General features: G+C 44.5%; 1 protein-coding gene across 1 annotated transcript in view; it reads left to right on the top strand.

Annotated features, from left to right (window-relative positions):
- Nucleotides 1-7,262: 7,262 nt before the first annotated feature.
- Nucleotides 7,263-15,308, top strand: part of SH2D7 (SH2 domain containing 7) — a 21,209-nt gene continuing 13,163 nt past the window's right edge. The window contains exons 1-2 of the mRNA XM_034783018.1: nucleotides 7,263-7,528; nucleotides 9,870-9,959. Of these exons, the coding sequence (XP_034638909.1) occupies nucleotides 7,326-7,528; nucleotides 9,870-9,959 (293 nt within the window). The 5' untranslated portion in view covers nucleotides 7,263-7,325. The remainder of the gene's footprint in view (nucleotides 7,529-9,869; nucleotides 9,960-15,308) is intronic.

The following is a 15,308-nucleotide window of genomic DNA, read 5'->3' as shown; positions in this document are numbered from 1 at the left end:
ACTATTTAAAGATTAGAAAATTTTACCTCATTTATCAGCATTCCAAATCAAGAGTTGTGAAAAACAGACAGCAAGAATTTACAGTGCTTTAGAAAGCAACCTATTTTCACTGGAGCACTGTGCTCTTCTCTCTACTGTTTCTCTCACAGAGAAATCCCTGCTGATTGAATGAGAATACTGCCTAAAAATCTGAAGTAAAGCAATGATTGCTTAGATTATGTAACCATATGAAAGAAACATAAACACAACAGAGGTCTAAACATTTTTCCGCTGAAAGCAGTGGCATTACAACCAGGGTGAGGTTTTCACACACACACCCTTTGTGTAAGGGAACCCTGATATCTGTAGAGCCAGCCATGGGAGAATTGCTCTGGTGAAGATACTGCAGAAAACAGCCAAGGGCTGTCCTCAGAGGACCTCTTTGCAAGCTCTCGCATAGAGGGAGTGAGGCTGGGAGCAAGAGAGATGTGTCTGGAGCAGGACTGCAGCATGGAGTACTATGGTTTTCTGGGCAGTGTTTTGACCGATAGGATAGCTCCAGGGAGGCTCCTGCAACTGCAACTATGCAAAGCCCCTTTGATGGTTTACAGTCAGGGCTGCTCTGGCCCCCAGATCGTCCAGGTTTGCGGGGGGTGCAAAGGCAGGCAGGTAAAGTCACCTTATTCACTCCTCCCGATGGAGTGTGAATTCTTTGCTGCAGCTCTTAAAACCCCAGCACAGATTCTCATTTGTAGATTCTGTTGATTTGTAGAGCTGCCTCATTTCTAGAGTTCTGGCAGAAACATGGGCAAGACCCTGGGCTGAGACTGAACTGTACAGAGCACAGTTAGGGGGTGATGTGCAAAGGTGGATTAGAGCTCTACACTAAAACAACAGATCCTGATGTTGCTCTGTGCTGAGCCAGCCCCTTTTAATCCAGACTGTACAGAGTGAAGGAGAAGTTGCAGCTGTTTTGTAACCTCTTCCCCAGTGGATTTTCTGTTCTGAGGACCCCAGGCATGGATCTATGCTGGCAGAGGCTGAGATAAACTCTAGATAAATTTGGCCCTTGTGTTCCTAGGGAAGATCTTATTTGGGGCTTGGCAGTAGGCAAAGGGACAGAATAACTAGTCCTGCTGTATAGCATTGCATAAAGCAATGTAAAGTCTCAGAGCTCTGTTCCATGTAGCAATCTGCATTATGTATTAGGGAATAATAAAAGGCATCCCGGAAGAGACACATACAGTGTTAGTGCACACAGCTTTTGAGAATTTTGGCCTTATCAGTTGTCTCTGTTTTTGGGTGCACAAGTTAAGACACTTCAGGCTTGATTTTCAGAGGTGCTGGGCACCCATAGCTCTCAGTGACTTCATCTGGGATTGTGGGTACTCTGCACCTAATCAATCAGTCCCAGATAGCTCAAGTTTGGCATCCAAAGATCAGTGGCACTTCTATAAATTTGGCAAGTTTTTAAACTTAAAACTGCAGGAAAGCATGTGATGATGAAAGAGCTAATGACATTAGCTTTAAACATAGAGTCCAGATAATTTGCATTTCTGTGAAAAATGAACACCTACCAGTTTGACATTCCTATTTTTAACAGTTTGCAAATGAATGAACAAAAGCGTTTGTTCCCTTATGCAAAGTGTAAAAGGCTCTAGTCAAATGGGAATATTATTTCTTTCCACTTATACAAAGAAAAGATAAAATGTCCTCTTGTCAAAGGTTTTAAAAAACGTTTTTATTTACCTAAGGGAATGGAATATTGAAAGACCAGCCTGTTCAGTTCCTACATAAAAATGGGCATACTGGGTCAGAACACTGGTCCATCTAGTCCAGTAACCTGTGTCCCAACAATGGCCAGCACCAGACGCTTCAGAGGGAGTGAACAGAACACGGCAATTATTGAGTGATCCCTCCCTGTCAACCAGCTCCAGCTTCTGGCAGCCAGTGGTTTTGGGATACCTAAAGCATGGGGTTGCATCCCTGACCATCTTGGCTAATAGTCATTGATGGACCTATCCTCCATGACTTTATCTAAATTATTTTTTAACCCAATTATACTTTTGGCCTTCACAACATCACCTTACAATGAGTTCCACAGGTTAACTGTGCATTGTGTGAAGAAGTACTTCTTTATGTTTGTTTTAAACCTGCTGCCCATTCATTTCATTGGGTGACCCCTGTTTTTCCTATTCACTGTCTCCATGCAATTCATGATGTTATAGACCTCTATCATATCCCTCCTTAGTCGTCTCTTTTCTAAGATGAACAATCCCAGCCTTTTTACTCTCGCCTTATAAGAAAGCTGTTCCATCCCCTAATAATTTTTGTTGCTATTCTCTGTACCTTTTCCAGTTCTAATATATCTTTTTTTAAGATGAGGAGAACAGAACTGCATGCAGTATTCAAGGTGTGGGCATGCCATGGATTTATATAGCAGCATTATGATATTTTCTATCTTATCTATCCCTTCCCTAATGGTTCCTAACATTCTGTTCGCTTTTTTGACTGCCAGTCACATTGAGCAGATGTTTTCAGAGCACTATCCACAATGACTCCAAGATCTCTTTCTTGAGTTGTAACAGCTAATTTAGAGCACATTTTGTATGTATAGTTGGGATTATGTTTTCCAACGTGCATTACTTTGCACTTATCGACACAGAATTTCATCTGCCATTTTGTTGCCCAGTCACCTGGTTTTGTGAGATTCCTTATAACTCAACAATGACTTAAGTAGATACATATTTAAAGCCCCTACTGTGATTAGTAGTGAAGGAGAACAGATCAGCTCAATCTAATTTCTTAGTTAGATATGTATTTAGACAGGTTTTTAAGATGTTGTCTTTTATAACATTTTACTTCCACAACGTGGAAGTGAAATACTGACAGTCAGTCTGAAATGGGAAACGGCTATTTGACGTGGACAGAACATCAGGATGCGCCATATAGTTCTGAAAAGCAGCTCACATGAATGCACAGGAGCCTCTGTTCTAAGTGTTTACCCCTCCCACGAGCAAATGCAACTCACTTTATTAGTTTACGTTGTTTCAAAATTAAAACCAAGTAGGGGTTTATTCAAGCAAATGGATAAATGTCACTGTTTAACTCCACACTGACTATTCTGGAGGAGTCAGCCTTCTGTAAAAATGATGTGCTGTGCCCAATCCAGGCTGCTGCTGTCCCTAACATAGCAAGAGGGAAAACACTGCAAGCATTAGCCCCTTTCTATGCAAGTGAGAATATTATACACGTAGGTTAAATTAACAGAGCTGCTCCAACTAGAAGACCATGCATTCTGGAAGCAAAATGTCAGGAACATATGCTGTTTATACCAATGCTATGCTTGTCACCAGGATGCCATATTAGCCAGCAAGAGGATGGCATTACACCTGCAGAGGCAGGAAGCCCATATCTATAGTTGTTTGGATGACTGGCTCACTAACATATCTCACATGAAAAGTGTACACACTGGCTTTTCTGAATCTTGTCGCTCTGCTCTCCCTAAATGGGCCATCATAATCTTGAGGCTCATTTTTATGTTAGCTCTCACAGCTACCTCTTTCACCCTAACTTCCCTTCTTTGGAGAAGTCAAGCCCCAGATAGTTTGCCTCTCCCCCTGGGGGATGCTGCAGCAGCTGCGGCCAGGTGAAGTGCTTTCACTTTCTCCCCCCTCTAGGTATAAACTAGAGGGTCTAGTGATAGGACATTCTTGGTAAGACGGTATTTGGTTCTGGAATCTGCTTCCTTCCCTTTAAGAGTCCTCACTCAGTTACCTTTAGGACATGCTGCAAGACCTTTCCAGGGCCAAGGAAGGTCTGATGGGGCAAGTGACTGGGACTAGGAGTGGGAGATGCTGTTTGAGGTTGCGGATTCATTTTATTGAAACTGGTTTAGATAAATTATGTGTACCTCACAGGCAAATGTCTGTCTTGAAAGATGATGGTGTAAGCACCAAAGCAGTTCTATTACTGCATGTCATGCTGCAGCATCGTGAGTGGATAAAAATATCCAATTCTTGAATGACGGTCATTGCCACAGATAGTGCTGTTGTAAAGAGCAGGGCCGGAGAATGAAGCCAGCACACTATTGGTGCTTGAGGCCTGCTGCACTTTCCTCTTCACTCTCCTCTCTCTCAACCACCTCTCTTCAGCCTCTTTGACACCCTGGTGCAGCGCAGCCCTGCAGTGTAGCCTGTTGCTAGCTGCATCTTCCAAGCTTGCAGTACCAGCTTTAAAGTTTTAAAATTCCTCTTCCAAATGTCAAGGACATTGAGCCTTGGTTGGCACAGCGGCCTTGGAGCATCCGCTAGTTCTCCATACAGGAGATCCTTTGGAATGCATCCATTGTCCATCTGGTGCAGGTGACCAAGCCTACAGAGACGTGTTTGAGAAGAGTGATTAGACTTGGCATCTTTTCTTCTCAGATACTTTGATGTCAGGAACTTTGGTTTCCCACTTGATATTTAAAATGATGAAGACCAAGGGTATGGAAGATGTTTAGCCTTCTCTCCTACCTGCTGTAAGTGGTCCAGGTCTTGCCACTATACAGTAGCATGCTCACAATACACATGTGGTAGACCTGTATCTTGGGATTCAGTGTCAGTTTCCTGTTATCCCATACATGCTTGGCTGAATGTGGTAGCTATTAGCCAGGATGGGTGGGAGGGTGTCCCTAGCCTCTGTTTGCCAGATGCTAGGAGTGGACGATGGGGGATGGATCCCTTGATGATTACTTGTTCTGTTCATCCCTCTGGAACACCAGGCATTGGCCACTGTCAGAAGACAGGCTACTGGGCTAGATGGACCTTTGGTCTGACCCAGCATGGCAGTTCTTAAATTCATATGTTAGCTTCCTTTCCAATGTGAGAATTATTCTAGTCATCTAGAGATAAGGTATGCAATACAGTTGATCGTAGATAGCAGAAGTTGTGCTACTGAAACTTCTGGTGCAGACGATACATCTTGTGCCATGATTGTTGTCTTCTTTAGACTGATGATTAGCCCAAATTCATCAACAACTATCACAAAGCTATTGCAAAGTTTCTGGAGCTGCTCTGACAAGCACTGTGCTGTGAGCAAAAAGAAGTTCTCTTAACAGCAAGTGTTTGACTTTACTTTTTGCTCTTAGACATGCAATGTTGACGAGTTTTCCATCTGATCTTGCACGTAAATGTACAACTTCAGTGCTAAATGAGAAAGTGTGATGAAGCAGCAGAAAGAAGAATACACAAAGAGTGCTGGTGCCAAAACACATCCCTGTTTGACACCGCTGCAGATTTTAGAGCGGTCAGATTGATCACCATCTTACTGGATTGTAGCCTTTATGCCATCATGGAAGGATTGAATCAGACTGAGGAGGACTTTGAGGGGCAGCCAGTTCTCTCTAGCAACTGGAAAAGTCCCTTTCTGCTGACCAGGTCAAAAGCCTTTGAGATCTATGAAGGCCATACAGAGAAATTTTCCTTGTTCTTGACACTTTTCTTGCAATTGCCTTAGTTTGAAGACCATCTTGATAAGTGATCTATTGGCACGGAAGTAGCACTGACTCTCTGAATATTCATAGTCAGCCAGAACTTTCAGTCTTTTGAGAATTACCTGTGCAAATGCCGTGCCCACAACATTAAGGAGAGAAATTCCTCTGTATTTGTTGCAGTCACTCTAATCTCCTTTGTTTTTGTACAGCATTATGATGTTGGCATCCTTCATGTCTTGTGATGGCTTTTCAGTGGACTGCAGGGCATGCCAGAACCCGGGGCTTCAGCCCCGCAGGAGGCCTAGCAGAACTCAGGGCTTCAGCCCCGCTGGGACTTGTGCTGGGACTCCAGGCTTCAGCTTCGCCTGGAATGCTAGGGTTTGGGGCTTCAGCCCTTCTCAGGTGTGCTGGAGGTTGGGGCTTCAGCTGGGAGCTTCGGCTGAAGCCTGGAGCACGGCGCCTCCTGTGGGAATGAAGCCCCAAGCTCCAGTGCCCCCGGCATACCTGCCGGGGCTCTATTTAGAGATGGTGGGGGAATACCTGCCCTCCCTGAGTTACAAATCAGCCTGGAGCATCTGCCAGGGCTCCCGCTGTCAGCCCTGCAGGGGTAGAGCTCCATTTAGGGAGAGTAGCGGGAGGGGCACCTGCACCCTGAGTTACATGTCAGCCCAGGCGCCACCTGCCCCAAGCCTGCCAGCATGCAGCCAGTCACTCCTCTACCCGCACTAGCCCCACCCACACTAACTGCCCACAGCCCCCCAGAGTTTCATGGTCCGGTCAAAAGCCTCTGACAGTTTGGATTTGGGCCACGGTCCACCTATTGTCTACCTCTGCAATAGGCCCTGGGTATTTTACACAGCATCATATGTGTTCATTAAAAAGGGGCACTTGTGGTGTTAAAAATGTTTCTCTGGAATCCAGACCTTGACCGAGAAATCTGGAGCTTGACAAAAAATAATTGACTGCCCAAATCTATACACCAACCCACTTTTATAAAAGAGGTGAGTAGATACAATGTAATGAATATGGGTATTTGTGTAAGGAACAGCAACTCCCCACACATTTGTGAAACAAAAATATATTTGTAAAGAGCAAATAATAAAGAGATAATATACGCACGTGGTAGAAATGTTTAGAATTTAAACTAGCATTCTTGCAGCATTCAACCAGTGTGGACTGGTTTCCTGTGTATTTTTTTTCTTATTGCTGTTTTTAAACCCATCAGTATATCTATGTGTAATTATATAGGTCTCCATCTAACAGAGTTAATATCTATGTTAATCTGGATCATGCTTTCTGCTAGATCTTCTTTACTAACATATTACATAAAAGATTTTTAAAAAATTGTTTGGAGCTGTTTAGATGTTTACATTCCTTTACAATATGGCTAAAATTGTAATAAAGTAGGTTCCTCAGTGACTATGGTTTAGAAGTTCCAATATTTAACAAGGCTTACTTAATCCACTCAAAAGACAAAAACACTTTTTTGTAAAAGTGTAAGGGAAAATTTTTCACGTCAGACCTGTGGTATATCTAGATTGGTGCTACTGCAATACAAATAATAATTTGCTGCTCCCTGTTACATACTCAAAGCTTGCACTGATACCAGTTTTGTTCCAGTATACAGAGAAATATTGAATATTGGGATCAAATTCTATCATATGGATCAGAGAGGAAGATTTTGCCTTAAAGCACAAGAGAAAAGCACCAGATGACAGCCAGATAACAATGACAGCATTGAGCATATGTTATTATCTGATTAATGAGCCACAGGGAAGAGTACAATAAGCAAATGAGATCTCATATTCCCCATAATAAAGACAGCAGTGGAGGTTTACAAGTAGCATTGCTCTCTTTTTTCTCCCTTCAAATGCATCAGATTCAACCTCAAGACAGCATGGAGAATAAACAGCAGCAATTACTCTTAGGAAGGGAAACTAACCCAGCAACCGAAAACCAGTCCTTTGAGATGCTAAAAGAACTAGCATTGAAGTGGTTTATGGAGACGCAGGTTCCTCTTATATTACAGAATGGTATTTTACCTGAGTGGTTCTATGGATTCATTACAAGAAAGTAAGACAGTCTATACCTTACAGTATAGCATAAAGTAGATTAAATAAATATGCTTGTCAAGTGCCTCTGTCTTCACAAATCCTCTCATATTTCAGACTAGGTTTCAGCTTACTTTGCAAAAAACCAACAACCCACCAACCTCTGCTTACTTTAAAGTCATTGCTCTTCTAGTGAGAAGTGTTTAACAGGATGGCATTCATATGCAGAGAAAGCAGGTTTTAAACGATGTCACTGTTTCATCACCTACATGTTGGTGTTTGACATGTGTTCTGGAGAGGTGAGAATGCCTGAATGCAGTTTTGCATCAGCTTGTAATGCATTGTACATTCTTTAGTCATCCAGGTGTCAGTTTTAGAAATTGATTATGACGATCTATGATAATTCACATAATTTTAATCCATCTTAATTTTTCTGACCAGAAACTTTAAAAATGAATGTTTTTGTTTGGTGGTGGTGGTATGAGAAGTGCTTTTCCATCTGGAAATAACTGTAATGTCCATTGACTTGTTGAAGTGTATTTAGTATGGCAATACAGGGCATTTTGTGTCCATAGGAGTCATTAGGAATTTTAGTGTACTACCTTGATAGACCTGGATACTAACTTGAAATTCATTTAAAAAAACCCAACAATGTGGCACGTTAGAGACTAACAAATTTATTTGGGCATAAGCTTCTGTGGACTAAACCCCACTTCATCAAATGCATGGAGTGAAAAATACAGCAAGCAGAATATATATTATAGCACATGAGAAGATGGGAGTTGCCTTACCAAGTGGGGGGTCAGTGCTAACGAACCAATTCAATTAAGGTGGAAGTGGCCTATTCTCAACAGTTGACAAGAAGGTGTGAGTATCAGCAGAGGGAAAATTAATTTTTGTAGTGCCCCATCCACTCCCAGTCTTTATTCAGGCCTAATTTGATGATGTCCAGTTTACAAATTAATTCCAGTTCTGCAGTTTCTTGTTGAAGTCTGTTTTTGAAGTTTTTTTGTTGAAGAATTGCCACTTTCAAGTCTGTTATTGAGTGGAGTGAAGTGTTCAGGGAGATTGAAGTGTTCCCCTATGGGTTTTTGAATGTTACAATTCTTGATGTCTGATTTGTGTCCATTTATTCTTTTGCGTGGAGACTGTCCAATTTGGCCAATGTACATGGCAGAGGGGCATTGCTGGCACATGATGGCGTATATCATATTAGTAGATGTGCAGGTGAATGAGCCCTTGATGGTGTGGCTGATGTGATTAGGTCCTATGATGGTGTCCCTTGAATAGATATGCAGACAGAGCTGGCAACAGGATTTGTTGCAGGGATTGGTTCCTGGGTCAGTGTTTTTGTTGTGTGGTGTGTAGTTGCTGGTGAGTATTTGGTTCAGTATGGGGGGGCTGTCTGTAAGCGAGGACTGGCCTGTCTCCCAAGGTCTGTGAAAGTGAGGGATCATCCTTCAGGATAGGTTGTAGATCCTTGATGATGCGCTGCAGAGGTTTTAGTTGCGGACTGTAGGTGATGGCTAGTGTTACTTTCTTTTTTGGGCCTGTCTTATAGTAGGTGACTTCTGGGTACCCTTCTGGTTCTGTAAATCTGTTTCTTCACTTCACCAGGTGGGTACTGTAGTTTTAAGAATGCTTGATAAATATCCTGTAGGTGTTTGTCTCTGTCTGAGGGATTGGAGCAAATGCAGTTGTATCTTAGAGCTTGGCTGTAGACAATGGATCGTGTGATGTGGTCTGGATGAAAGCTGGAGGCATGTAGGTAAGTATAGCAGTCAGTAGGTTTCCAGTATAGGGTGGTGTTTATGTGACCATCGCTTATTTGCACTGTAATGTCCAGGAAGTGGATCTCTTGTGTGGACTGGTCCAAGCTAAGGTTGATGGTGGGGTGTAAATTGTTGAAATCCTAGTGGAATTCCTCAAGGGCCTCCTTCCCATGTGTCCAGATGATGAAGATGTCATCAATGTAGTGCAAATAGAATAGGGGCGCTAGGGTAACAAGAGCTGAGGAAGCGTTGTTATAAGTCAGCCATAAAAATGTTGGCATACTGTGGGACCATGTGGATACCCCATAGCAGGCTACTTCCACCTTAATTGAATTGGCTCGTTAGCACTGACATCCCCCCCTTGGTAAGGCAACTCCCATCTTTTCATGTGCTATAATATATATTCTGCTTACTGTATTTTTCACTCCATTCAGCTGATGAAGTGGGTTTTAGCTCATGAAAGCTTATGCCCAAATAAATTTGTTAGTCTCTAAGGTGCCACAAGAACTCCTCGTTGTTTTTGCGGATACAGAGTAACACGGCTACCACTCTGAAACTTGAAATTCATTGTAATTCACTCTCTTTCTACAGGCAGAGTGAAGAGCTGCTTAAAGACAAAGATGTTGGCTGTTTTCTTATCAGATTAAGTGACAGAACAATTGGTTACATTCTGTCATATAGGTAAGACTGAACTTTACACGGAACAGAAAGCTGCTGCCATTTGGTTGAGAAATGTCACCATTTGTAATTTGCTCTTCTTTTTACATACTTTGATTCATGCACCCTTTATACCTTTGAGTTTGCTTCCTGACCTGCTCAGGTGATTAGTTTATGCCTTGAGGCATGAGGAATGAGAATCTCTCTTACACTTTCTCCCCAGCTAAATATCCCAAAAGAATAAAGAGGTCAGTAATCTACACAATGGCACGAAGTGTCATATTTACAGCTATTGGGAAACCAAGAAGAAATATATTACCAAAGCCTATGGTAATGATTTTATCTTTTGGATTTTTTTATTCACTAAGAGCCCAGTCCTGGAGTTCTCACCCCATTAAATAAGTAGAGATTTCGAGACTGGGCCCTATATAGGACTAAATAAAAAAGGCCTATTTTAAATTGATCATTCTAGTAAAGAAGGGATCATGAAACCCAATTATCAGAGAGGATCTGCAATCTGATCAGTATAGGACATGGGGAGAGGCACATGCAAAACACTTCTGCTGGCCTTTGTAGTTGTTAGATATTGTGTGTGCAGTAGCAGCAGCATGACTCTTTGTGGTCAAATGCAAAACTGTTTTACGCTTCAACCAGCACGTCATGGGAGTTTCTCCTCTCCTTTTCTCACACTGACACCCTACCTCAGAACTCAGACAACACCGCCTCTTCCTCATTAGACTCACCATGAATTCACGCTGCTTTTCAGCTAACAGGTTGGTGTTAAACCTCATACTGCTGTTTACCAAAAGGTGTTGGTACTTAGCTCAATAGCTGGTCACTGGTGATGGTTTTTTCCTAGGTTTGCTGCTGATGCAATAGATTTTCAGTCAAGTTCATGTAGGGTGACCAGATGTCCCGATATTATCGGGACAGTCCCGATTTTAGGGGACTTGTCCCACGTCCTGACCTTACATTGGTCGGGACGTCTGGTCACCCTATATGAGGGGGACCACAGCAAGCCGGTGCTGCCGGCACCACTCACCTTTCCTCCCTGGGCCCTGGGACAGCGCGCAGCTGAGCTCCCGGTGCAGCGGCGCCAGCCCACGGGGCCCGCCACCCAGCCGGCAGAGCGCAGCCCTGCCCCTGCCCCAGGCACACAGAGAGGCAGCGAGGAGGTCTCGCTCCCCTGTATACTGCAGCCGGGCAGGGCTTGTAGACTCCGGCAGCGTGCAGCAGGTGCCAGGCAGAGAGTGCCCCTGCCCCCGCCCTCCTCCCCTCGACCCGACCCTACCCTAGGAAGGAGCCAGAGTGACTAGGAAGTAGACAATAGGTGGACCATGGGCCAAATCCAAACTGCCAGAGGCTTTTGACCGGACCATGAAACTCTGGGGGGCTGTGGGCAGTTAGTGTGGGTGGGGCTAGTGTGGGTAGAGGAGTGACTGGCTGCATGCTGGCAGGCTTGGGGCAGGTGGCGCTTGGGCTGACATGTAACTCAGGGTGCAGGTGCCCCTCCCGCTACCCTCCCTAAATGGAGCCCTACCCCTGCAGGGCTGACAGCGGGAGCCCTGGCAGATGCTCCAGGCTGATTTGTAACTCAGGGAGGGCAGGTATTCCGCCCCCCCCCCGCCCCCGATGATCTCACCCTGCATGTGGAAATCTGTCCCGGATTCCAGGCTATCATTAGCCCTTGGGGCCCAAGCTCAGCAGAGATGTCCAGAGAGAAGTTTGCAGCCTTTGCTCAGATCCAAACATTTTCACTTAAAATAAATAAATAAATACATACGCAAACCCATACTGACTCCCATCTGCTCTGTCCAGATTTGCTGTTATCCCTGTTGAGGCCAAAGTGGTTTGAAAAATTAAAAATCCTTGACACCATTGTGTTGCTTCCCCCTGTGTTGCTCGTTAATCTGATGGACCTGCCAATAATGAATAAAGATGAATGCCCTGGGAGCAATGTGTCAGGCAGACAGTTTGTCAAGTAGGAAAGTGAATGCCTCACAAAATGCAGACGCATTTCTTAACCCGAGAACTGAAAAAGAGACAGATACCCTGCATGGGTTTGAAAGTGACAAGAGCCTAGCGACTGACCAGAGCAGCATCAGGTTTGAAGTGATGAGGAGGGTCTGTGTCATGAAGTCTGCATTTCCACTGAGGACTCTTCCATCGCCAGGGTAGTGCTGGTGCAGGTCTGCCGCCCGGCACAGCAATGCTGAGAGGTGCCAGTGTAGACCCGACCCACTGCCTTCAGCTCCCACCCTGACCCTGTTCCCTCAGCCTCCCCCGCAGTCCTCCCTGTACCTTCCACCCCGAACCCACTGCCCTCAGTCCCTGCCCCTGTTCCAACAGCCTCCCCCACAGTCCCCCTGCTCCCTCCCAACCCACTGCCCTCAGCCTTGCCCTACCCCAAATCTCTTCTTCAGCCTCTCCCATCATCCCACCCCCATCGCTGCCCCTGCTGTCCCACCCCCTCGACTTCCCCCCATTCCAGTCCTATTCCCCTCTGTCTCATCTCCTCCAGACCCTGCTCAACAATATCAATGGAATCAGCATTGCGCTGCTATATATTGTAAAACATTACAGTGAAATCTTGCAAGTATTACATAGCACGCCACCTTGCCCAAGTGGTAACTAAGCATAACATCTTCCGGTTTCAACATTCTTAACTTGTATCCCATAGCTCCTAGAAGTTTTTTTTTTTCAAACACTGAATGCTGCTAAGTTATGAGTTTTAACAGGTTTTTTTTCTTTTAAACCACAACACTGAATGTTATTCTAAAATTGTTTTCCAAATATTCTTAAACTCCCAGTTTATCCCCCGCTGACGTTCATTGTGAAAAGTATTGCAGGTCAAATAATAATATTTTCTACTTTTGTAATTCACTGTCCAACATGTGTTTTGTGCCCTCCTCTGGTGGATTTTTAGAGGATAACTGTATAGCTACCAGCTAAGGGAGTTATATCTTGAACTCAAGTAGTAGATGCTCATGCTTTTAAGTCTGGATGGCTTGGGTTCAGTCTTTGGTGACTAGCTATGATGGAGGTTGCTACACTTATAATCCCTTTAATTAGAGGTTCTGAATATGCTTTGTTGTAGGCAGAGCTAGCCTATAGTTAAGCAACCGAAAATTTAGAATTGGAAGTGTTGAAATGTTGGGAAGCCTTATAATTTTGCCAGTCTGGAACGAACATCCCATCTGAGGGATGGGGGCGGGGAGAGAGGCGAGTGAGACAGGACCAGGAAACTGGGATAAGGAATCCAGAGCAGTAGTGGGGGGCAGTTGAAATCAGATGAGGAGCTGGGGCAGGTTAGACAGCAATAGGATAGACATAGACTGGAGGGGACGGGGAAGAAGCGTCTTTGACTACCAAAGACCACTCCATTCAGGAGCCTGGAATAGACCCAGGATTCCTGAGTTTCACAGTTCCTCTTCTGTCAGCAGATATCTGTGAAACCCAGTGGCAAAAAAAGTGTCTTATCCCCCTATAGAGCTGATCTATCACATATAGGATGACAACCTACTGCCTCTGCCATCACTTACTCCATTAGCTCAAGTGGCAGAAATCTGTGCAGTGGATCTAAAGGTTCATCGACAGGGTTGGAGCCATGTGAGTTTCACGATGATTCCACATGACAGAATTTCTGGGGCAGTTCAGTTTTGATTTTTACAAAAAAACCTGGGGAAATGCATACAGAAATAGGGTGACCAAATGCCTAAATAGGGGAATGTCAAGCAGGAGTAGAGAGGTTATTTTATCTCTGTATTTGGCACTGGTGCAACCACTGGTGGAATACTGTGTCCAGTTCTGGTGTGCACAATTTAAGAAGGATATTGATAAATTGGAGAGTGTTCAGAGAAGAGTCACAAGACTGATTAAAGGATTATAAAACATGCCTTATAGTGATCGACTCAAGGACCTCAATCTATTTAGCTTAACAAAAAGAAGGTTAAGTGACTTGGTTATAGACTGTAAGTATCTACATGGGGAACAAATAGTTAATAATGGGCACTTCAGTCTAGCAGAGAAAGGTAGAGCATGAGCCAATGGTTGGAAGTTGCAGTTAGACAAATTCAGACTGGATAGAAGGCATACCTTTTCAATGGTGAGAGTAATTAACGATTAACAATATACTAAGGGTCATGGTGTTTTTCTAAAAGCTTTTTCTAAAAGCTATCCTCTAGGAATTATTTTGGGAAAGTTCTATGTCTGTGCTATACAGGCGGTGAGACCAGGTGATCACCGGATCCCTTATGGCTTTATAATCTCAGAACTAGGTACATCAATTCACATGCAAAATTCTCATTGAATTCAATAGGTGTCCTTGCCCTGTGGCTTGTGGTGCGGGCTGCAGCAGGGGCCATACAACCCCTCTTGCAGCTTCCTAGGGCCCCCTTTCGCAGCTTTCTAGGGCCCCCTCTCATGGCTCTGTGCACCTGTGTCTGTCATTGTCGTCCCCTCCCTCCCGCTCGCCCAATGTGTCCTGATATTTCACTCTTGCGATCTGGTCACCCTAACTTCATGGGGTCAGATTTAGAGGTGATGTGTGAGATGGTGCCAGAAATCTGTCATTAGTTGCTCCTGTGGGAAAAAATAACCACATTTTCACCATGTAAAAAGCCTTTGAAACATCTCAATTTGCACATGACCACTAAATTCTTCAAAGATTCTGCCTGCACTGAGCATGTTTCATCCCAGGGCTTCAGGGTCTGAGCTGGTCTTTCCCGGCAACAGCCACTCCTGCATTCCTGCAGCCACAGTGGCCCCAGGCACCAGAACTGAGAGCAGGGAGACTGCCTCTCCTAGGCTCACAATGCTTCCCAAAGTGGTGCCCAGGCAGTGAGAAGGAGAAATGGCCTGACTGTACTGGATTGGATAGGAGTAGAGCGGGAGGTGGGCAGGAGCCAGAGGGCTGGATAGGAGTAGAGAAGGAGAAGGAAGGCGGGCAAGATTGGGCATGATGGATAAGAGCAGAGGGGGAAGGAGGGCAGGAGTCGGGACTGGGTGTTGTGGATCAGAGCAGAGGGGGACAGGGAAGGAGCTGGGATTAGGGGCGGATAGGAGCAAAGGGGAACAGAAACAGAGGTACTGGGACAGAAGGTCTGTCCACTACAGCCCATTCCCCTCCAGGGCCTGGAATGGAGCCCATTTATTCCTGGATCTCACCATTCCTCCACGGTCAGCAAGTATCTGTGAAATCCACTGCCAGAGTATAGGAGTACTTGTGGCACCTTAGAGACTAACAAATTTATTAGAGCATAAGCTTTCGTGGACTACAGCCCACTTCTTCGGATGCATATAGAATGGATTTCTATATGCATCCGAAGAAGTGGGCTGTAGTCCACGAAAGCTTATGCTCTAATAAATTTGTTA

Source organism: Trachemys scripta, chromosome 10 (assembly GCF_013100865.1).
Source record: "Trachemys scripta elegans isolate TJP31775 chromosome 10, CAS_Tse_1.0, whole genome shotgun sequence".
In the NCBI taxonomy this organism is placed as follows: domain Eukaryota; kingdom Metazoa; phylum Chordata; order Testudines; family Emydidae; genus Trachemys; species Trachemys scripta.
This window is presented reverse-complemented; position numbering and strand designations above follow the sequence as displayed.